At 38.6% G+C, this 25,258-nt stretch overlaps 1 protein-coding gene across 1 annotated transcript in view; it reads left to right on the plus strand.

The window, feature by feature from the left end:
* Positions 1-25,258, plus strand: part of ATP10A (ATPase phospholipid transporting 10A (putative)) — a 1,517,068-nt gene that overhangs the window by 619,383 nt on the left and 872,427 nt on the right. Inside the window, exon 4 of the mRNA XM_044073977.1 lies at positions 17,516-17,622. Within this exon, the coding sequence (XP_043929912.1) occupies positions 17,516-17,622 (107 nt within the window). The remainder of the gene's footprint in view (positions 1-17,515; positions 17,623-25,258) is intronic.

Raw genomic sequence — 25,258 nt, forward strand, 5'->3', positions numbered from 1 at the left:
GAGTTAAACTCGATGCTTAAACTTCATTTTCATTCCTATAGCCCATTTGCTAGCCAAGGTAAACAAAACAATCCCTAATTCTTTTTATTCTGTGGTGATCTCAAAGCACCTGGATTGCAGTAATTTAGCCTCTGGCCACAGATAATCCATACTGGATCAGAACTCGCATTCAGTCTGTCTGCAACCTCATTCTGGATTTGCTTATAAAGTGGCTGTTTTACAAGTTACTTTACCTCTGTTCATCCTCCCTGATGGAATCAATCGATCCATCCATCCACAACCCCGTTTTCCAATTTTTTACACATGGGCTTAGGGTATCACTTTAGTACTGACAATCATCTAGAGCCAAGTTTACACCACTGGGTGGCTAGTCACTTAGGCATTATTGGCACCCAGAAAGCCTTCCATGTTTACCACATATTACAGCAAAAGAGGGCATCTTTCTTTCTCACCTAGAAATAGGACTACACCCAGAACTTTTCTCCCACTGCTGGGGTTACTTTATTGTTTGTTTGGCATACATCCTGAGTTTTTCACAAATTTCAGTCTTCTGCCCTTTGTCTATCATATTCTTGCCAAAGGAAGAATTCTGGTACAATACTGACTGAAAAAAAATGTTTTGCAAGGGGTCCATTGATGATTTTCCTTCTTTTGGTACCTATTCCTAGTTTGGCATCTCCTCTTCATTGCTGAGTATCCCCCTTTTGAACCAAATTTACTGAAGTTCAGGTTTCCGTTCTGGAAAACCCATTTTTAGTGAAATGAGTCAATGGTGCTACCAAGTTCTACATGAACCAAGTAAAATGAAAAAAAACTTGGATTGGGCAACCAGCAGCCAAAAACAGTGTTGAAATATTTATTGAAATAACAAAGATCCGCAATGTTTAGCACTTTCGTCCCCAAAGCACTGGGACTTCTTCAGAACAAATTCCAATAATTTGTGCCTTGTTTAAATACTCTGTCATGTGACACAAAACCTACTTTTAAAGAAATACAGTGGTAAAATTAAAACATATAACTTTAGCCTGCTTATAAGTTACAAACAATATAAAACTCATAAAAATATGTATAACTCTAATTATAATACTTGTGCTCTAGTTTTCAGTATAGGGACTAAAGAAATTTGGTCAGTAAGACCAGGTTGCATATTAGAGTTCAATTTGAATTGCCAAAAGACTTCACATGTTTCTATTTGTAACTCCCACCACAACCACCTCTAATGTCTTTTGGTATAACATCCAAAATGGAATTTACCCCATCCAGTACAACTTGAGGTTTGCTTAGAAAGTACCTTCTTCATGTTACATTTCGAAATTGCATACAGATGTTCGTAAATTCTCTTTCTCAAATTTCGGTCTTCCCAACATAAAAACTTTGACATTTGTTACAAATTGCAGTGTATACCAACCCCCCTGGTTGATCAATTATCTTGTTTAAGATAAATAGGAAAAGGTATACCAGGTAAATATAAATAATTTTTTCTAAAATGTAAGAACATTGGTGACAACTCCCATATTTAGTTGTACCTTTAAAATTATGCATACTTGATGCAGGAGAATGCTCGAAAAGGAATTTGAGGTTTCTTCCCATTTTATATACAAAATTGGGGTTCTTTCCTAGAATCCCTACCAAATCAGGGTGGGCTCTAAAAATCACCCATTTTTTTAAGTAACTTCCTTAACCTCCTTATACCCACATTTGTATGGAACAACCATGTTGTTAATAAAAGATCCGTTAATTTTACTACCCCAAGCAGGAAGAATATTCTCCAACTCTTTACCCAGCAGGGGTTTATATTTTGTACCTCACCCTTCCAAAATTTCACTAGTTCTCCTGTAAATCAAGTTTTCTGGATAACCCCTTTCATGGAAGATTTGACGAAGTTTACACAGTTCTTCTCTCTCTCTCTCCCTCTCTCTCTCTCTCTCTCTCTCTCTCTCTCTCTGTTTTTTTTATTTCACTCTTTCCCTCTCTCTCTTTTTCAGTCTTTGTTTGAGGTTGGGAAAGGATCCATTGTTTGTGTAATAACTAAGCAGGTAAATAACTTCATATGTATCCATGAAGAAATTCAGTTGCATCCTTTTACATTTAATTTACAAAGCATAATTTCCTCCTACTGCTAAACATTATTCTGCATGTATTGTTCCCACAGATTCCATTTATATTGTTATAGTTTGCGCATTCCGTTTGACACTTGTGTCTTGAAAATGTTTTTTTTTATCTGCCTGTCTCTGGTCCTTCTGGCACTGGCATGTTTTGTACTTTTTTTGAATCTCTAAGTTTGTCAAACTTATGGACTCCCCTTCAGTTAATATTGTTCTCATATGTGCACTTGTGTCCAAAGTCACTCTTTTTTTTTTTTTTTTTTTTACAACTCACCAGTTCATTCTGTTAGTATGGCTGCTGGAGTTGAGCTTTGCACATGTTGTAATGTATATGGGAGATCTAAGGGGGTTTGGGAAAAAAATTTAGTTTGAGAATCATGCCATTTTCCCTCTATATGGGAAAACATAGAATTTGGCAGGGTGGGTAGCAGTGTATGCACATTTAGTGAGACACCCATTCTTTGTAGTATATGGTCATTAATGTGGGCCTTGGGGATGTAGCTCTAACAAGTGTTGTCAGACTGAAAGATTTTTCAAGTATGATTTCATTACTTGAGTTTTTTTAAAGATTTGTGGATAAGGCAAGTACCTTTAGGCTTCCGCTAGTCAATTTAGTCTCCAGTTGGGAAAAAATCCTCAGATATGACACACAGTCACATACTAAGCAACCCACTGCAACACTCCACATTAACCCCCCCCCCTTCCACAGTGCTTCTTACCAGTGGCTTAGCTGACTGCATCGTTAACTGTAATATGTTTGCACTTCTTATCTCTCAAGGTTACTCCGATACTTCTGTTAGATGAGAAGGTACAGTTATTGGGCTTTGTTTGATTTAGTAGTGTTGTTTGTTATATTTGCTACCTTTTAGGTGTGATTCTAATTGTTTGACTGCTCTGTGTATTGAGGCTATGTCCTGAAATGAGAAGATGGCCAATAAAAAAGATAAAGGTGGCCATGTGGGCCAGGGCTCAGAGGACCATGGGTTTCTCTGTATGGAGTACTAGTGTTCAACAAGCTTCATTACCTTAGTTAATGCACAGTAAGAACTGAGCAAAATGTTTGTCTTGACGTTATAAGTGTTTTGAGAGAGAAAGATCAAATCCTTGATGATATTGACTGGTTTTAATCATTGGTCACCTTACTGTTTAATTTTACTACACTTCCACTTAGCCAACCACATTAAAAAAAAGAAAATAAAAACAGAGTAAATGGCTCTGAAGGTGATTTTGAATAGATGCTGTAGTTAGTTGGTTGCATGTGATAGTCAATTTGTAGCATTTAGAAAAGTCATTTATTATGCAGGTATATATTGCTTATGATAAAAGTGTTAAAATGCAGGATATATGGCCATTATCATTTCCATACTGATTACCTGGCACAGATCAATGAAGAAAAATATTCAGTAATGTTTATGTTAGTTGGATGATTTGGCACATTTAATTCATTGTTGCTGCCTTTTAAGCTAAAAACTAGCCTGCTAAGAGCAGCTATGCTTAGAGGTAGAGTGCTGCCTTTTGAAAAATCGCAGATTACCCATAGTGTAGGTTTTATACAGATAGATGCATAAATCCTGATATGCCTATTAGATTAGTGTCACACACTTAATGTGCAGCTAGTTAGAACTCTCTAAGTTCCTAGGTTGTTACCAGGCTAAGATTCACTGGAGCCCTTGTAAACCCAGCCATGTGTCCCAAATTGTTTGGATGCTGAATATCATGGGCATCTGTATGGTGGGGCATGTTGTTAGGGAGGTAACTGCCCTTGTGTAGGGGAATAACTGTTGTGGTCCTCCATTCACTTGGAATGTAGCCTGTTTCAAGGCTGTAGTTAGTGTTCCTCAAGTGGTTCTGACAGGTCATGCTTTAGACTGTTCAGGAGGCAACTCAGGGATGTTGTTGAGACCTATGGAGGCAGTGTTCTTGGCTTTAGTAAGTGCTACCAACACCTGGTCCTTTCTAATAAATTGGGGTGGTATATTATAGGAGATTTCACCCGGTGAAGCTGGGATGGGGTCAGGGGTGATGTTTTGGCTGAATTTATCAGCCAGTAGTTTTATTATGACACCCCAATTGGTGAAGGTGATACCGTTGACCACCAGTTCTGCACTCTTCTGTGTGTACTACCTTTAAGGTTCTGGACATAGTTGAAGAAGACCTTGTCATTTGTCCTTAGCCTACAAGGCTATCCTGACCTTGCACTCTTCTGTGAGTACTACTTTAAGGTTCTGAATATAGCTGAATAAGACCTTGTCATTTGTTCTTAGCCTACAAGGCTATCTTGACTTTGCACTCTTCTGTGTGTACCACCTTTAAGGTTCTAGACATACCTGAAGAAGACCTTGTCATTTGTCCTTAGCCTACAAGACTATCCTGACCTTGCACTCTTCTGTGAGTACTACCTTTAAGGTTTTGGACATAGCTGAAGAAGGCCTTGTCATTTGTCCTTAGCCTACAAGGCTATCCTGACCTTGTAGTTGGCCTTGTTGGATGTAATTATACCTCTTAGTTTCTTCCTTAGTTGTATAAGACAGCAGTTTTTTTAAGGGAGTTACTCTTCCTGATTTTGGTCATGAGTTTTCTTCTTTTATAATATATCTTGTTCAGTTGAGGATTCCACTAGTGGGGTTTGTTTTTATTGGTTGTTGTGGGTTTACTTATGGTAGATATGGCAGCCTCTATGCAGCCATTCACGTGTTTGTACAGGGAACCTGTGAATAACTGTGCATAGGTAGCTGTGGTCTCTGGTTAGAGAAAGGCTTGCTTTTGCCAAATTGTCACTTAACAGGATATAGTTTGCCTTAGAATAGTTCCTAACTGTTACTGATTTAGCTTTTTTTTGGGTTGATTTTTACTTCAGAGGAGACAGTGTTGTAATTCAACCTCACTAGTGAGGATGTGACATGGGGCAACACTCTCCCATGTTGGTGAGTACCAGATCCAACATGTTTGATCCTCTGGTGGAGTGTGCACTATCTGTTCCAGTGTGTTTGTGTTAATAAAGTCTAGAGATGTTGTGTCTGTGAGTGTGAGACTGTGCACGTTTCCCAGTCTGTAGCGGGGTATCACTCATGAATAGCATGTTTGGTTGGGTGGTGAGTCATGACATTCTAAAGCATAGATAGTAACCTGCTAGCCATGATATGTTGACTTGCACATGGATGAGCTTCATGATGTCATCTTGTTTAATGAGCCTGGAGGTATGTTTGTTTCTAACATAAATTGAGTCAGATCCATCTTTGGCCCCAGTTTATGCTGTTGGTGGTTTAAATGTGTGAAGACTTGAATGTGAGAAAAGCTCTGTAGCCTTGCACTGCAGGAGAACTTTCTTCGTCTTTAAACAAAGTCTTGGTCAAGACATTGATGTCTATATTCACCAGAGTGAGGAGACCTTGAAGGGTGTGGTATTTATTGTTTACGCTCCTAACACTGAGCAAGCAGTAACACCTTAAGGTTACTCTGAGATTTTTTTCACTATGTTGGTAGTTTTGTCTTTTTGGCAGTAGCTAAAGAAGGTTCTAAGGGGGTAGATAACATTTTAGCCAAAATCCTAAAGACTAGGTGGGACAGGTGCCTGCTATCTTTGGCAAAGCAATGTGGTCTATTGACCCTGCTGACAGATATTGGATCCCCCAGGAGTGACACCAGAAACTAAGCCAGTTATTAAAATGAATCGTTTTATGTTCATGCTGGTGGCATCATCCTTGTTGAATGTAAAAGGCTGCTGAATGCAAGGCTCATACCTATCTATGGCATATGTTCTGAAGGATCCATTATGTCTCTTTTCATGTAGTCCACTGAAGTACGTCTCAAGCCATTTACACCCACATGGACTATGATAGAATCATAGTGGTACCTGGGTGTAGTGAACTGTGTGCATATGTGCATGATATTATGGATCCTGGCTCCAGATAGGCAACTAACCATCTCCTTTTCTAACCTGATGAGTGATGCACCTATGTGTTGCACAATATGGAGTCCTGAATGACAGAGTATTGGGTAATGTTGAAGCTTGCCTTATGGGTTTTCTCTTTGGCGACCATTGGGCGTAGGCTTATTTGAGATGCTTGTTGTTGCTTTGGGGGTGTATTTTAGGGATTGCTGAGAAGCAGTGTTGCCGTTAGGAGGTTGTGGAGGTCTTTGAGATTTGGAAAGGTTTATTTTAAGTGTCTCAGCATAAGACAATCTGTGTGTGTGGGGGTGGGGGGTAAGAGGTGTGTGTTTGAGAGATAGTGTGGGTATTCCTGACAACTTCATTTGTATGTGACTTTTCTGTCTCTGAGGAAGTTGTATAAGTTACATCTCTTACATACTGTGTTATTTTCTTTAATGATTAGCTGGTTGTATAAAAACATGAGACAATTGCAACATTGCCAAATCTACCAACCTAGCCACAGAGACATTTAGAAATTGCATGTCCATCTTGTCCAGTAGAGGAATGGGGTGGGCTGTTTAGGATTAAGGATTGGGTTTTAACAGGGGTCTCCCAGGGTAGTTTCTGGTGTTAAGAGCAAGATGTTATATAGTGCCAGGCTATGATACCGCTAGTCCATGTGCAGTCTCGCTGTTGTAAGCTTCATTTGCATAATGCTACATCATTTAACAGGCTTTGAGCCCAGCCCTAACTTTGCAGGGAAATCTTACTGTCTATGTATTTGCTACTATACATGGCACTTCTAGCAGCAGTTGCTGTGTGGGCATCCCCATGCAAGGTTGCCTGATTTATAGCGGAGAGAAAAAACACTTGAAAACTGACTCCTATACCCTGTAGCCAATAGTCAAACCACACTTTGACCTCCCTGGGCTGCTTCCAAACTCAGTGAAACCAGGTAAATGCCTTCTGCCACAAGATGGAGGATCCTTGAATTTCTTAATGTAAAAGTACAGCAGAAGCAGCTCAAGTGCAGATTAAACAACAAATGCCAAACAACTAAGTCTCTGGCTAAGTCACCCTTCTGTAAGGTGATTTGGAGACCAACAGAACTGTAAAAGACCTTTTTTGCCACAAAATTAAATAAATTGCTTTACAATGCACAAAAGCAGTACTGCTCACTGTAGAAAGCAAATATAAGTGCAGTAAATTAGGAAAGTATTCCCATCCTAACTTGGATGGCTCTGGATGCAGTTGAAACATTTAAAGCTTTGTAGATGGTTTTAAATGTACATGCGTTTCATAACGAGTATAACTGCTCTTTCCTTTGTTTATTTGTATATGTGTATATTGAACAATTTCAGATTAGAATGATAAAAAACGTACATAAAGTGAGAATATTTTTTGGGTGAGTTTTTTTTTACTGTGTTTCATATCTTCTGTAGGGGCCAAGCCCCTACCATTTCTCTTCCCCAAGTACCATCTAAGGAAATCTGCTGATGCGTACTTCCTGACCACCCCTTCTGCTGGCTGCTGTGATTTTCAGTGGCAGTACAGGGCAGCCTTATCCTGCCATTATTTCCTTTGTGATCTCTGTCTGTCTAAACTCTGGTTGTTCACATTTCATATGCACAAACATTTGGACATGAATTTTACTAAGTCTACTGTTTTGTATTGTGGGGTCACATTTGTGTGAATGGCTTGCAAATGCAGTTAGTATAACTGTGTTAGCAGCTGAACCTAAATTTTAGTCATGGGTACTAAAGTCTTAACTCTTCAAGCATCCTCCAACAAAACCATTCATACGTGTATCTATCTATCTATCTGTCTGTCTGTCTGTCTATTTTTTATTTCCTTTTCCTCTTAGCTGCTCCATTCACCCATTCATTCCACAGAGGTGAGAGCCCAGTGACACACACCTTCCTCCAGGTAGAGAACTGAGTAAAGCAGGAGCTATCATCCACATGTCAGGAATTCTGCCCTTCCTAGCTCTCCCTCCTTGTGGTCACTTACAAGATGTCCTGTAGCTTGCATGCAGAAGGAGGTATACATGATGCCACACATTCCAGACCCCTGGTAAGTGATGCACAGCTGCAGTCCAAACTTAATAAGCTCCTTGCTGCAAGTGATAACAATATGATGAGTAAAGCCACAACCCTGCTGCTGGTGCTGGCCACTCACTCCCATACTCCTCCACCTGCCCCCTCACCATTTGTACCACTATATAAATGCAGGTCACTGGGAGTAGAGTCAGGCCTTCATCCATGTGTGACATGGATCCAGGCTATATTTTTGTTTATAAATGCACTTGGTCATATGTAGTTACATGGACTCATACATACGATAGCCTTGGAATGTTTTATTTGATATTTTGATTTACTTGCTCACACATAATTCATTGCCCAAAATTTCACCAATTGCAATTAGAATTACTTTTTGTTTTTCATGTTTATGAAGCCCTCATACAAAAGTGGCATTGTTGCTCCTGTATGCCACTCATCACTAGAATTGTATGCCCATAAAGAAATTAGTAATAAAAACCCGTCCCCAACAAGGTTCATCCTCCTGAGATACAGTTTGATTGTGTATGTGACATAAAGGTTTGGAGCCTACGAATGCCCCATATAGTTCCAGTTTGAAGGTTTGGAGCCTACAAATGCCCCAGATAGTTCCAGTTTGAAGGTTTGGAGCCTACGAAACACCCCAGATAGTTCCAGTTTGATGAGCTGCTTGGACAGTGAAGATGGCAGTGTGGAGGCTGAGTGAGCAGTTGATGCTAGCTCATCCCTTGGTGTGGGAGTGGTGGGTGGGATTACTGTTAGAGTTTTACCTGGGGAATGGCATGGATTAGTGGTTCATTTGTGATGGTGGCAGTTGAGATATAGACCATGTGTTAGGAACATTAAAAACTAAATTAAATAAGTATATAACCCCTCACTGGATGATATTAGTCTCTGTCTCTCATCTCTCTCTCCTGTGTCCTAGAATACCAGCAGACAAAGTAATAAATGAACCATTGGGGGGTATGGGCTTGACAATTAATGGGGGGATGGAACAGCACAATTTAAACAATCAACATTGTAACTGGCGCTGCTTTATTGCATTTTGTACTCTGCTTGGGTGCTTCACACATTTACATCAGAGGTCGTCTAATCTGAGTTTATATACACAAGTGAAGCACCGAAGCAGTGTACAAAATGCAAGGCAACAGCCCCAGATATCTATTCTGTATTGTGAAACTGGCATTATTTGTTATAAAATAATGAATTCCTCCTGTCTCAGTCTTGTTTATGGTTGCATATGTAGCAAGCGTTTCATTCGGAACAAAGCAGAATCCACAGTTTTAAAAATAAGGTTTCTAAACTTTTGTGGAGGTATTTTATATTTCAGGCTCTGAGTAAATGTTTGACACATCTGCTTTATTCACTGTGTAAACTGAGGCAAATAATGTAGAACATTATTCCTTTATGGGCATTCAACAAAATTGAATAGGTTCCAATGTTTTCTTAAAATGCTGCCAGTTTTTGTTGGTACGCGTGGGTGATACATAGCTGTGATTATAGCACAGCAGTCATGAAAGTGAGTTTTGTCCTGTTTGTATATTAGTTTACTTCTTTCTTAACACGAGGTAACAGCTGTGTGGGGGAGTTGTGCTTATTTGTTTACTTAAGGACAGCTTGATGTTATGTTTCTGTCTGGAGCTTTTCATCACCTTGAAGTGAGTTTTCATTATAGTCGTTTGGCTCAATATCAAATATTTTGTAGCATTAAACAATGACTACTAATCCCTCAGAAATGACTGTTAACAGTGCTACTGGTTAGAATAAAGAGGTGGATTCTTGTGTCACAGAGGGGTGCTAGTAAAATATCAAAAAAACAGTCTAGTTTGCTTTGTTGTACGTGTAAAATTATATTATTATTTTTTGCTTATCAGGTCAAGATCAGGTCAAGATCCTTTTACGAATGAGATGCTGGCGCGAAGGAAGGAAACAGTTATAATAGAAGATTATGTCTGGCATATAAAGTACTGTCATCATTAGATTTACTAGCACTGATAGGTTTTTCAGACCAATATTTTATTCCTAACAGAGATTAAAAATGATAGATGCATGAGCCAGCATGCATTGTGACTATAAAATCATATGCTTCTTTCATTGCGAGACAGTGTATTATCTATAAATTTCATAATCAATTTTGTTTACAATTGCAGATGAAAAAAATATCTTTTTAAATATAAGACTAGTATCCGGGAAACCAAATTCCTCTATGACCTTTGTTGATCTTGACTGTACTATGTCAAAACTATGATCAGGGTCACGTATACAGGTGAAAAGTAATGGATTTCAGACTATAGTCTCAAACTATTTAGACCAGTACCTTAAATAATGTGTTAAAATGTTATTGTTCATTGGGTCATACCAGGCTAACTGCCCTTACAGACCAATTTAAGCCTTGCCAGTGTTTAGTTTAGCTAAAATCCACCCTTACCTGTTTTTCATATGTAAATTTATATACTGCTCATAAGATAGTGATTGTTTCTGAGTGGGATAGTGATTACTTCAACTACATCATCCAGGCAACACACCAGCCCTGCAGCAACTACTCCAGCCTTACACCACTACCAGATCCCTGAGATCAAGTACCCAACACCTCCTTAAGGTAACAAACTTTAAAAATGAGGCAGGTAGATCCGTTTATAGCCACTTCATCTCTAAAATCTGGAACTCCCTTCCAGCCCACATAATAAATAACTCCACCACCCAATTCAAAAAACTAGTCAAAACACACTTCCTGAATCACAGATTAGGTACCTGTACTACCCCTGGATAGTAACTCATATGTCTCTGTTTTCCAGCAACAAGAGTAACAGCTTATCTACTGCTTTTCTGCTTTTGTAATGTCTGCATGGGGAAATAGTATCACTGAACACTGTAAAGAATCCTAAAGGACATAGCATGTCTCTCGTGTAGAAATGAGTTATGGAAGTTATCTACTCTTTCTTCCTGCTATACTTACTGTTAAACACCTCTATAACACGTATATATTAATGTAGCCTGTGAATGTTGGCAAATACACTCTTTGGTTAATTCACTATCTTATATGTACTATACTTCTAGAAGAAGTGTAAAGATTGTGTTGTTGTGTCTTTCGGCTTTTCCCGGTAAGGGCTCACCACAGCGGAAGTCCGGTAATGATTGGCAGTAGATTTTTACATGCCGAGTTGCCGGCCCTGACGTACAACCTTCAACGAAGGTACACCCATTCATGCATGTGTCCACACAGAAGACGCTCTAGCTGAGAATTGAACAGGACAACGTCGTACTGTGAGGCGACAACGCTACTGCAGCACCATCACCGCAGTAGAAGTATAAAGATTGTGTACTCTATATTTTGTTTACTTGAACCTTTTGGTTAACATGTCTTTCTCCAGTTAATGATTATACTGAAAATGGACATATATCCAGTTGGACTCTCCCGGTTAACAAATGTAAAATAAATAAAAAATAATACCACTGAGTATTTATAGGGGGGGGGGCATATAGCAGGAAAGAGCATTTAGATGCTCTGTCTATACATGATGTAGTACATGGGGCAGTTCGTGGGTAGAGTTCTTCATTGGTCCAAGTTATGCTTTAATAAGGACAAATTTACTTGGAGAGTTTGTTCAAAAGTAGTGGTTACGTCTGAGACATGAAAGTGTCTCTCTAAACTGTTTACTTATCATATATAAGTCCTTTGTTAAAAGTTAGTAATTGATATCAGTGGCGTTTTTCAACCAGGATCCATGCTGAAGGAGGACTAGCGCTGGAGGTATTGTTTTTGCAATACATTGAACTTAAAGTTCAGTAGCCTAAATAATAGTTGAACAATATTTCAGGTCACTGCTGAATTCTGAGAAAAGGAAGTGAGGAGCGATGTGCTACTAGCATGGGAATATACAGCGTTGGGGGTGGGACAGGGGAAGAAAACATGGACATACTTGGAAGCAAGGAGAGAAAAAGGGCAGAGGCAGAATGCTGTAACTAAATAAGGATGTGTGTAAAAGAACTGCTTTATCCCAGTCTAACTTTTCGTTACAGCAAATAGTTTTATAATGCCATTAGTGTAAACGTATTTATAAGTTCATTAGGCTTACAAGATGGACTTCTGCAAATGCATCCCTGTCAGCCTTTAAGGTTTACTAAGGCTAACCACATTCTGCATGCTCATGTAGATTTAGTGTTTTTTCATGATATTACATCCCAAGGAGATGCCTGAGGTGTATTTTCATTTCTCCTTAGCAGGTATGTTCACTGCATTTGTCAGTATGGAATAAAGATATGTCACTAGCACAGTTCTACTGCCTTAATATAGCTTTACTTCACCAGGCCACACACACACACACACACACACACACACACACACACACACTTTATAGCTCCACTTTCTCACGCCAGAGCAGATAAAAAGCCTCCGTCTTTTCTTTGGCCCACTTGTAGGAAACAGTAGTTTATAGATAGCCTGATTTCATGTTTAGTTAACCGAATATTTTAACATCATTAAACTTATTTATGTCCTCTGTAATGAGAATCAGATGTCCTTCTCTCTGTATGGTCCACTTTGTCACTTTCATGCTTATGTGCTGTCATGTCACCTCCTGTACTTAAATCTTTCAACCTGCACATTTTTTCTTTGACTGAAAGTATCTTAACTTGATTTGCACATCTGTGGATGCATTACTTGTATGTGATGTAGCCTCATATAGCTGTATAGTAGGTCTTATCTCCAGCCATATTCAGTAGCAGTATTGTTAATGTCATAGTAGTGCTTATGAACAATACAGTTGTTTAATCGTTAAACCTTGCTGCCTACTTTTTCCATACTGGCCTTAAGCTGTGTATGACACAGACATAAATGGATGGAAGAGTCCTCTCTAGAGACATTTCTTTATTATAATGGCTGTTATGGTATCCCTACAGACATTTTCTTATTATTGTTTATATTAATGTATGTGTGACATCTTTCTCTCCCACTCTGTGACTGAAACATTATCTTGTACTATGTAGTCTAGCTTTGTTTTGCACTCACTCCTTTTACTCATGTAATGCACAGTGCATTCTTGCTTTGTTTTGTACTTGGTCTTTTTTTTATTAAACTCCACTTACTTTTTTATAATATATTAACTACTTTTTGTGCCGGATTCAGAAACAAATAAAATTGTCCATTATGGTTTGGGAGTCTATTTTTACCCCCCACACCAGAAGTGAACTGCCCACGTGTAAGAGCTTACTCCAGCTGTGTGCAGGCTATACGAACAATTGGGTAATCCTGGTATGGTAATGGTACTCAGTATTTCATGTGGAACTTAATGGTATGTCCTGGCTCCTGCCCCTGCAGTGTCAAAAGGCAGCTTGCCACATGCACCACCATACTGGGGGCTACAGTGCCACATTTATTTTATTTATTTAACATTTGTTGACCAGAATGGTCTGACAAAGACAGAGCATATTTTTAGCAGAGGCCCAGGGAGAAATGCTCCAGACCCATGTCTTTGGAATGTGGGAAGAAATAGGAGTACCTGGAGGAAACCCACGTGAATGCAGGTATATATGCAGTCCGTATGCATACCTCAGTGCATATGCAGTTGCTGGCTCTCACGTATGCTGCTTGGACAGCTAGATGAATTGTTTGATTCAGCGCTTCCTGTGCAAGTTTCATGGCCTCCAGTAACATTTTTCCATACAGTTGGTCAGCCTACCTCTGTCTTCAACCTATCTCTCTCTATCTAGGATTGAGGAGCTGGTGTTGCCCACCCCCCCATTCCGTGGCTCAGTCTTCCAGCTTTCTGATCATTTGTCATTCCCTTGTTTGTGTCACAGTCAGAGATTTATCCCTCTTTGCCATGGTGCTTGCTTACATTAGCATAGTTATCCCTCTCTGCATCGTAATAAGCTAACTTCAGCCCGTATACATTTTAACTTAACACGTTTATTTCTTGAACTGTAGCCTTATTTAATGACTTTCATTTTCTAGAGATGTATTTATGTTCGACTGCTACTGTAACTCAGAAAAGGCTAATCTGAGGCTTTTTGATTCCTGGTTGTACTGAAGCACCAACTAGAGTGTTATTAATATTCTCAGTATGATTCCATGTCAGACCCATTATATATGAATTTGTTCTCCCCCAAAAAAGGCATAACATTATGTGCTCACGTATGTTTATCATCAATGTAGCACCACAAGTAAAGTGAAAATAAAAAATAAAATATTTTAAATAAGATACAAGTGTCCGAATTATGCCATGTAGCAATTTACAACTTAATGCCTTCCAGGTGGAATGCTGGATAGAATTGAGTAGTACCGAAATCTTGCAGATTTTTGGAAATGTTTTTGTTAGTGTGTTAAGGTGCATAAGTATTGATGAGAGACTACAACTAATGGGGGGATTAGGTCCCAAATTCTTAACAATAAACTGGATCTCAAGTGACATTAGACATGTTATCCAACTAAGAGCAAAGATTAGGAGAGACATACACCCTTCCATTTTTACTGTATGATGCACCCCCAAGTAATGTGTAAAACAAAGTCTTTGGAGCAGTGGTTTCCTACCTGTATACGTTAAACTAAGCTATGCTGTCTGCCTCTTAGTGTATCTGTGACCTGCTCAGATCCTTAGATATTCTTGCACTGAAATCTGAATATTTGGTAAGAAAGTTAAAATCTCCTCTAGGAGTAAGTAATAAAGCCTTCCTAGAAGCATAAAGTATTATCAATAATTTGAAGTGGTTTATGGGATTCCATCACATATTTAAGCAGATTTTTGTAGTGCTTCTCTCTGTCTAATGATTTACCCCAAAATGGAAGAACCCTAATCTGTTGCTCCCAAATGGTTGACAACTTAACCCACAAAAAACAGCTCACAGAATGTGTGTATATATATATATATATATATGGTTCCCATTCAGAAGCCTGAAACATCATAAGCCTGAAAATCAAAATCCTGAAACCAAAAGCCTGAAAATTCAGAATCCTGAAAACTCAAAATCCTGAAAGCCCAAAATCCTGAAAGACCAAAATCCTGAAAACACAAAATAGACATACTGATGTCATTGTGGCTTTGCTATTGTTAGCCCTGTGGTGTTAGGTCATGCGTTGGGGTCAGGTAAGTGTGCGGTTGGTTTTATTTTAGGGTTAGGGCGGTTTAAGTGAGTTAGGTTTAGGGCAGGTTAGGCATGTATGCAATAGTGACAAATATTGGGGTTAGGGCGGTTTAAGTGAGTTAGGGTTAGGGCGCAGGTCAGGTGAGTGTGTGATAGTGACGGACCTTAGGGTTAGAGTTAGGGTCAGGGTCAGTTGGTAGATATTAGTGTCTTTATAGTGACATATTAGCATTATTTGTGTTTTCAGGATTTTGAGTTTCAGGATTTTGGTCTTTCAGGATTTTGGTCCTTCAGGATTTTGGGCTTTCAGGATTTTGAGTTTTCAGGATTCTGAATTTTCAGGCTTTTGGTTTCAGGATTTTGATTTTCAGGCTTATGATGTTTCAGGCTTCTGAATGGGAACCATATATATATATATATATATATATATATATATATATATATATATATATATATATATATATGTGTGTGTGTGTATAGTGTTTTTGTAGTGAACAAACCCCATTTTAGGATCATTGTCCTTCTACTGCTCTTGAAGAAGTGATCTTTTGTCTCATTATGTCCTTTTTTTCAGTGAACCATGATCCTTTTAGCCTACATTATCAAACTTGATCAGCTTTATATCTTTTGTATCTCATGCTTTGGTTTTCCTGCATTAGAAATTATTATATTATTTGAGGGTTCACATCCTCCGTGTGAAAAGTGAGGGACTTGCTCACACATAGTGTTGCTGCAGATTTCAGCCTGCATAATGCAGTGGAATACATAATATTGTGGTTCATATGGCAGTGCCTAGCATTGACCAGCATTTTAACCTCTCTGAGGATAATACCACAGTATAAACAGAAGATGTTTGACTTTAACCAATTGCCTTAGTTACTGGTGTTTTTCTAAGGGCATCCAGTATTTGTCATTTTGGGAGGATATTATTGATAAACCACACTGCTTTGCCAGGGATGGCCTGCACATGTCCCCGTTAGGCTTTTGGATACTGGCCAAAACATGATCCACCCCTATAGTGCCTTTTTTTTAGGCAATGCCAATCTGATGGACTTTCACTGGAGGTGTATCAGTCTACATAAAAAGTAACTACACCTCAGCATTGATCACGTATGAGCTACTGCATTCCTACTAACCTTAGGTAAAGTCCAGTACCATATCCTTGCTAGTTATAGGTCCCTGTCTGTGACCCAGGATAACCATACCATGTACTTGAATGTACTGGAGTCGCTTACAATTCAGCCCAGTACCATATTTGTAGGTGATTTCAACCATCCCATCATGAACTGGAATTCATATACAACCATTAAACATACAGGCTTAAATATTCCTGGATTTTGTCAGTGCAAACACCTTGAACCTAGTCTGTACACCTACTAGGGCTGCAAATACCCTGGATTTGGTACTCACAAGTATGAGGAAATGTTGCATCACCCCTTGTGTAATGTACACATAGGTGAGATCAGATCCCAAAACAGTCAACCTTGAAGTAAATATAAAGGCTGAACTCCTAGCAAACTCCATAACCTCTAAGAACTTTTCCAAAGCTGAGTACCTCCTGTTAAGCAATGGCCTAGTTAAATTCCAAGCTGCCCAAACTGAGAGAGCAGAGTGACTTATGTAGAGGTATTTATACAAATCCTGTACAAGCATGTAAATAACTGCATAGAAAACACAGCACCTCCAAACTGAAATTAATTTGTAAGACATGGAATCATACCTCTTAACAACTTGTAGCAAAAAATATGGTCAAAGTAATGATGGGGGGAGACAAAGGCCCCAAAAGAGGGACAGGTTTTGAATCTTGTTCTTATAGACTTAGAAATATGTTAGAACAATATGATTTAATAGGTTTTGTGTTATTATGCATTTTCTGAAGCATATCAACTCTGAAATTCATATCCGTCATCATTTAGTGACTTCAGTTCTCCATGATTTTCCAGAAAACCACAAATTTTATGAGGAACAGATCAAGCATTTGAGGCAAAAATCTGGACAGTTAAGAGGTATGCATGGATGATGCGAGTGAAAGTGGAAGTTTGTAGTTTGGCACCGCTGTCACTGCATATACTGTGACCTACTGAATGAAGTCCTTCTTTGAAGATAAGTATACTTTTATGCTAATTTCTTATGTAATTATGGTCTTAATGCACTTCTTAGAAAGTGTAGAGCAGTATCTTCTGGTGTCCTGATGAAATTTTCACTATTTAGTATAATATAAGAACTACACATTGGTTTACTTGACAGATGAATGAACAAATGAAATTGCAAAAGAATTATTTGAAAATCCTAACTTTTTTAGCAAAATTGAAAATGTGTACAGTAGTTACTATTTTCTAGGTAATGTTCTGTTCGATAAGTGGTAACAGATTCTTTTCTTTCTTTTTCTTTTTTGCTTGTAGCATACACAAGAATGGGTTAAGAGCTGGCCTTTATAAAGAAAACCTTTTACTTCGTGGATGTACTCTTCGAAACACTGATGAGGTTATTGGAATAGTTATTTATGCAGGTAAGCAGCAGGTTTAGTTTCCCTTCCTGAAAAAGCAATTACTTGAAACCTCCTAATAAATGATGGAGTTAATGTGAGTATTTATGATAAAATAAACAGTTTTATTAGATGTATCTCTGGCTTCCAGCCCTTATGGTAATCTAACTTCCATACTCTCTACCTCCCCTTTTTCATTGCCTTGTGTAGATACAAATGGCCAAGTAGTAAATGTTATCTGTAAAGCTATCCTTAGAACTGAAACCAGTAACTTTTAGCTAAAACAAGGCCGTTGTGTGGAGACGAGCTTAAAGCCACTAGTTTGCACATTAAACAGCACTACTTCCAAATCTTAGCTCAATCTTACCTACTCTAATGCCAAACCCCAGACACCACACAAGGAAAGCTCCAGTGATCCAGTCTACAACCTGCAGTAGCCAACCCAAATACAGGTGTGGACAACACGGATATGCATTTTCCAAGGGTCTCTGTAGCCAATTTGGTAGACATGGGCATTTTGAGGCAATGTAGAAATTGTGTCATGTTCACAGACAACCATTTAATCCTTAAAGAAGTGGGTATTTAAGAGATGCACATACACAATTTCAGTGGAGCCAAAAGTCTCACATACAAGCAAGGTTGTCAAGAATACACACACTACATTCCCCACACATAGTATCCACCACACATGCAAAGACCAACTTATGCTGAGGTACTAACAAACAATATTCCCAAACTTCAAAGACCTCCTAAGCCTATAAATCATAATACCTGTCCTCAGTAATCTCTACAGCAACACCAAACATATGCCTACACCCAGTGGCGCTCCAAGCCCATAAGGCAAGAAAACACTTTACCGGGGACTCCTTTGTAGGACACACAGGTGCCACACTCAACAGATACCCCACTCACCTTTCTAAATAATGAAAAGATGGTTAGTTGTTTATCTAGAGCCAGGAATTACCAAGTTACACATGCACTCAAGATACTACATTACATTACAAGTACCAGTATGATTCTATCATAGTCCATGTTGGCATTAGTGAGCTGAGATGTACCTCACTGGACTATATAAACATAGACATTACTGATCTCTTCAAATGTGTTTCAGACAGGTATTGGCTTTACATTAAGCAGCATTTTGCCTTCACCAGGGATGATGCCACAGTATGAACAAAAGATGATGGACTTCAATAACTGGCTTAGTTTCTGGTGTCTTTCCAGGGGGATCCAATATTTGTCAGCATGGGAGTGCATAGATAACAAACCACATTGCTTTGCAAAGGATGGTTTGCACCTGTCTCCCATAGGCTTCTGAATATTGGCTAAAACATTATTCACCCCCTTTAGAGTCTGTTTTAGGCAATGCCAAATTGATAAACCTACCTACATAACAAATAAAACTCAAAGAAACTTAAATGTTTCACTGCTCGATGCTAGGAGCCTAAACAAGAAACTCCATGCTCTGCATGCTTTCCTCTCTCTAGAGAATATAGACATCTGTGTCATTACTGAGACATGGTTTGAATCCACAGAAAGTACTCTGGCAGTGAAAGGCTTCAGTACATGCCACGCGTTTGGACAATCGACTGCACAGAGAGGAGCAAATGGTGGAGTCTACATGTACATTAGCAATAAGAGTAACTCTAGGTTGTTTTAACAGGATGATACCCTGGAGTTTATTCATGTGCAAATCACAGTAGACAAAGTCCTATACCATATCCTAATAAAGCTATAAGTTGTCCAAAGAATTACACAGCTCATACCTAAACCTACTGGTGACACTCCCCAAAAATCCTTTTTATGGGACACTTTTACTACCTCTCTATGGACTGAAAAGCAAAAAAAAAAAGCCTCAAACTCATAGGCACAATTCATGGACTTTATTATCAAAAATACCCTTGAACAGATAGTGCACACACCCACCACAGGTTCAAACATACTGGACCTGGTACACATCAATATGGAAAAATGCTGCACTTCCCTTCACCCTTGTCACTGATTTCAAAATAAAAATCAACTTGGTTCCCAGCAAACGTTGCCTCAGTTAGGAACTATTCCAAAGCAAACTGCATCATGTTTAAGGGACAGCTTGTCAAAAGTCAGTATCCCTTCTAACCCTGAGTTCACAGCAACCTATGTGCAGATCTTCACAGAGACCCTGTACAACCATGTAAATTGCTGTATAGAGGCTGCTGTATCTACTAGAAGTAAGCCCAAAACAAACCACACTGGTAGAATCCTAACCTTAATAGGGTAAATAACTAAAGGCAAAAAGGCATAGCTAAAATCAGGAAGATTAACTCCCATAATGATGATAGCTCTCTAATTAAACGTAAGCAGAAAACCAAGATGACTAAGTCAAACAGTGCTTATAATCATGAACATATGGCTCTTTTATTTGCATTTGCAGCCATTCACTTCATTGTAGGACGTGTGGTTGACCTTTGCATAATGGATGTTCTTAAGCTCACTGTTTGATCAAGTATTATAGTGTTTGATATTTGATGACAAACTCATAAATCCATAGGTGTGTGTGTGTGTGTGTGTGCGTGTGTGTGTGTGTGTGTGTGTGCGTGTGTATATATATATATATATATATATATATGTGTGTATATATATATATGTATATGGATTTGTATCACTTTACCTAAAGACCATTTCACCGAGACCAAATCACCTAAAGTTCATTTCACTGAAAGTTCATTTCACCTAAAACTCATTTCACTGACAAGTAGTACCAAGGCAAGTCAAAGGTACAAGTCCTTTTCTCCACTGTAGTGCGATTCTGGTGTTAGTATATTTAGTTACGGGGGTGCAGCCCCCCCCCCCACTTATTTTGGTTTTATGTTGTCTGGTTTTGTTTTACATTATTTGGTAAAAGCCAACTAGGGGGGCTATGCCCCCCACATCCCCCTAACTATATATACTAACACCAGGATCGCACTACAGTGGGGAAAAAGACATATACATTTCACTTGCCTTAGAGTACTACTTGTCAGTGAAATGAGTTTTAGGTGATTTGGTCTCAATGAAATGAGGGCCAGTGAAATGGTCTTTAGGCAAAGTGAAAAGAATCCATATATATATCTATATATATATATATATATATATATATATATATATATATATATATATATATATATATATATATATATATATATATATATGGATCTAGGACTTTTGATTGAAAGATCAAAATTCCGAATCCATTACCACCGAACACACTTTAACGAAAGCACTTTCATCGAAAACGTGCTTTCGTTAAAGTATGTTAAAAAAAAAAAAAACACAAAATCTACTTGAATATAGGGGGGCAAGCCCCCCTGCACCCCCACACACCCTCCTACTTTAATATTCTCACTCCAAGGTTACACTACAGTGGGGAAAAGGGAATTTCCCTTTACTGCACCGTAGTACAACCGGAACAACAAGCATACTTACGCGAAAGTGCTGCTTCGGTGAACAGCACTTTCACGCAAGTATGCTCACCAAATTGGGATTCGGTGAAAGATGCAGTTGAGCATCTGTACGGACCCTAGATATATATATATATATATATATATATATATATGTATGTATATAAACACATATGTATATGTGTAGGTATTTATAAATATGTTTACAAATATGTATGTCCTGAAAATAGATAAGTACCGGAACTGTATGTGTTGCATCTGAGATTATGGTACAAGTTACAGTAGATAGTGGCAGCAGTCCCATGTTACCCATGTCAATGACAGTAATTCTGTTTACATTTCTAATTTAAGAAACAAATTCCAGTTCTTTATGTGAGAGGCACACCTTCAACATCCCCATACTTAAAAATGTACCTTCTGTGTACCCTTACTTTGTAGAATCAGTTTGTTACTCATGACACCTTTGACAAAGGACAAATTTCCTTTGCACTGGCTGCATTTGAAAGGAGAGCAGTTTTTCTTCAGTGATATTCATTCTACTAATGTTTATACTCATGACGTACTACCTCTAGGCAGCACCACAGAGTTACTGTTCATTATAAAAGGTTGGCAACAAAAATATGCCAGCCTTGCCATGTTAATTTGGCAGCTGCATAATTATTTAATGAAAAGACTGGTCAGCAACTATTAACAAGTAATATGTAGGCACTGGGACAATTTGAACTCATTATGAGATGAATGTATTAAATATATGTAAATAATTTCTTTACTGAATAATTGCAGTCATTGCTTGGAGATGCAGAATGGATCTGGTGAGCTTGTATTTCAGGCACGTCTTCCATTTAGGTTAGATACTTACAGAGGTAAGTAATTCTGCAGCTGATGAAGGCTTCATTAAGTGGTACTGGTTGTGTGCTCTAAAGTAAAAGAACATTTCAAAGAAGGCATCATCTATGGAAAGAAAGGTATCCAAATGAAATGCCACATTGAATGCCTTGGTCCTGAGCTGTGTCTTGTGTTGTAAAGCACACTATAGTAATATCTGATCTAATTTGCAGTTACATAGGCTCCTTGGGCTTGATGGAAGAAATGATGCAGGATTTATGTGGGCTGGACAAATGCTGGAGTTTTGCAGCAGTGAGTCTGTGGAAAAAAGTTAAATATTATGCATTTGGTGACTGATAACGCATGCAGTGACTGATTTCACATTGAGTTTCAAAGAAAAGAACTTAAGATTGTATTGGATAACCTGGATGCATGAAGTCTGCTGAGCCTTTGAGAGTCAGCGGGATGGATTAGTATATTTGGAAAGGTTCCAAACTCGACTAAATCAGCAGAAAACGGATGTAGCCCCACACCACTGCAGAGTCCAGGTCTCGAGACAAAAAAGGTTTCAGGACAATCGTTTATTGATCCAAAACACACAGTTCTCCAAACATATAAGCACCTTAGTTCAAACAACACACTGCATTTTCGTTCCCAATAGACTTCATCAGAAAGAACCAATGCATCCATTACTATGCCTATATATATACTTATCTATTAATAGACCATAATTACATTCAATTAATGTTCATTGTTATACTTAAAGCAGAAATACCAAACACTAAAAACACAATCAAGTTCCTTCCGTTATAATAAACGGTTGTCCTGAAACCTTTTTTGTCTCGAGACCTGGACTCTGCAGTGGTGTGGGGCTACATCCGTTTTCTGCTGATTTAGTCGAGTTTGGAGTCTTTTTAGCAGTTCCTTACTGTTGTTTTTTATATTTGGAAAGGTGTCACAAGCAGAATGAAAGCGATGGTAGTAATATGTCACAAAACAGCCATAAGGCCACTGTTAAAATTCACTTACTAGTTCTGTGTATTGTCTATGGTAAGAAATTTGATGGGGGCAGTTCAGCGAGGCAGCAAAGACTATATAAGTTCTATACAAACTGCACAGGATTTGATGGGGGCAGTTCAGCGAGGCAGCACAGACTATATAAGTTCTATACAAACTGCATAGAATTTGATGGGGGCAGTTCAGCGAGGCAGCACAGACTATATAAGTTCTATACAAACTGCATAGGATTTGATGGGGGCAGTTCAGCGAGGCAGCACAGACTATATAAGTTCTATGCAAACTGCATAGGATTTGATGGGGGCAGTTCAGCGAGGCAGCACAGACTACATAAGTTCTATACAAACTGCATAGGATTTGATAGGGGCAGTTCAGTGAGGCAGCACAGACTATATAAGTTCTATACAAACTGCATAGGAGACCGACGGATTACCTCAATCATACCCTACAATAGGGTCAATATTATATGTTCGAAGAGACTTTTCTTTGAACATATAATCATTGACTACTAAAGAGCAAATGCTCTAAAGCATGAACGACCACATGTGCAAATGTTTTCCTTAGGAAAAAATTCACGGGGCCGTACACAAAAAAACACAAACTTCAAAACCCTAATCAAGTGGGGGGGGGTGTGCCTCCCACACCTCCTCTAACTAAATATACCAACTCCGAGATTGCTTTACGTTGGGGAAAAGGGCAGTCCCGATAATGGCTAACTGAATTTTTTCCGCAAGGAAAAAATTCGCGGCCGTGGCCATTCCAGTTTTAGAGCATTGGCTCTTTATGGGTCAGTATTTATATGTTTGAGGAAAAGTCTCTTCAAACATATAATATAGATCCCTACAATAGATGGTTTGTTGGGGGTAATAAGTAAATCTTCAGCTATCCCAAGGGCATACAGAGGGTGCAAGAAAGCATCTAGAGAAAAAAAAAACAGCAGATTTTTCAGTAGACTAAAAGACAATATGAGAAAACAAGCCTTACTAATAAGGTACTACACTGTACAGAATCCTGGGTACTAATAAGGTACTACACTGTACCGAATCCTGGGATAAGAACATACTTACAAACTTAAAAATGACTGGAGCAATCATGGAGTATGTCTTTTTCTTTGTTTTTTTTTTTTTTCTTGAAATACTTTTTGCATTCAAGTTAATTCATTTCTTTATGATCACAGTTTCCATGGTCAGTCACAAAGGAGTCAAGACTATTACAGGGAGATGATGATAGATGCTTGTAAAGGAGTTTTAAGAGATAACGGCATGTGAAAACCTGGAGCTGTAAGAAAAGGACAGATTTTCTGTTATGGCGAATTGCTTTCCTATAGCACCTAACTTATGTACACTAACCGTAACTCTAATCCTACCGCTACCTCTAGCATCAGAACTACACTTTATTTTACTAAAACCCTTCCCCTAACAGCAGCACTACACAAGACAGGAAATTACATGCACACCATGTATGTACAACCATGAAACCATCACCTAACCTAGTCCTTACACTAACCCTAAACCAGAAACATCTCTCACACACACACACACACACACACACACACACACACACACACACACACACACACCAATTGGTTATCTTTATCTAGCCCTTATTCTAAACAATAATTAATAAAACCCACTTACCCCCCCCACAAAAGAAAATTTGACACAACTCAAATACTTGACAAGTTGGTGTTCGACATCTCATTATGTCAAGAAACTAAGAGTTTGATTTAAAGCATCACCAGTATAGATTGTCAACAAAGTAAGGATTTGAAGAAGCATACAGTGCTCATATACACATATACATACTCATGTAGATTATCCTCAGATTGTTGAACACTTTTCATCACATTGCATTTCATTTGATCAAATTAATGCATTCGGCAGTGTGGTGAAAGTGGTTAACTGTGTACATATATTCCCATAAAGGTGCAGTCAGGAAGTTTTCTACTGCACTGTTAATGGATTCAGTTTGTGTGTGTGTGTGTGTGTGTGTGTGTGTGTGTGTGTGTGTGTGTGTGTATGTGTTTATGGGACGTGTGGCGGTTCCAAGGTGGGCTCTAGGTATGGAATGGCTTTATGGGACAGCAACAGTTACTTCCTTCCTTCCTGAAGTCAGTACTGCAGTTGTAAAACTGTATTATTTAACCATAACTCTGTGATAGTTTGAGATGGGAATATGGGGATTGCTCTCTGCAGTATATTGTTTTTGTTTTTCATTATAACTTTGCTAGATCAGAAGATGATATTTTTTCTAGTACATCAGCTTCCAATCAGTTTTATGTTCAGCAGTGTGACACACACTCGTATATGTATGTAAAGAGCAAGAAAGAAGGAGACATTCTCTCACCTGACCTATGACTCGTAAAAAGTTAGGATTACCTAGTAGAACCACAAGCAATG

The sequence above is a fragment of the Protopterus annectens genome, chromosome 6.part0 (genome assembly GCF_019279795.1).
Source record: "Protopterus annectens isolate FY-2018-M chromosome 6.part0, PAN1.0, whole genome shotgun sequence".
NCBI classification, from domain to species: Eukaryota; Metazoa; Chordata; order Ceratodontiformes; family Protopteridae; genus Protopterus; species Protopterus annectens.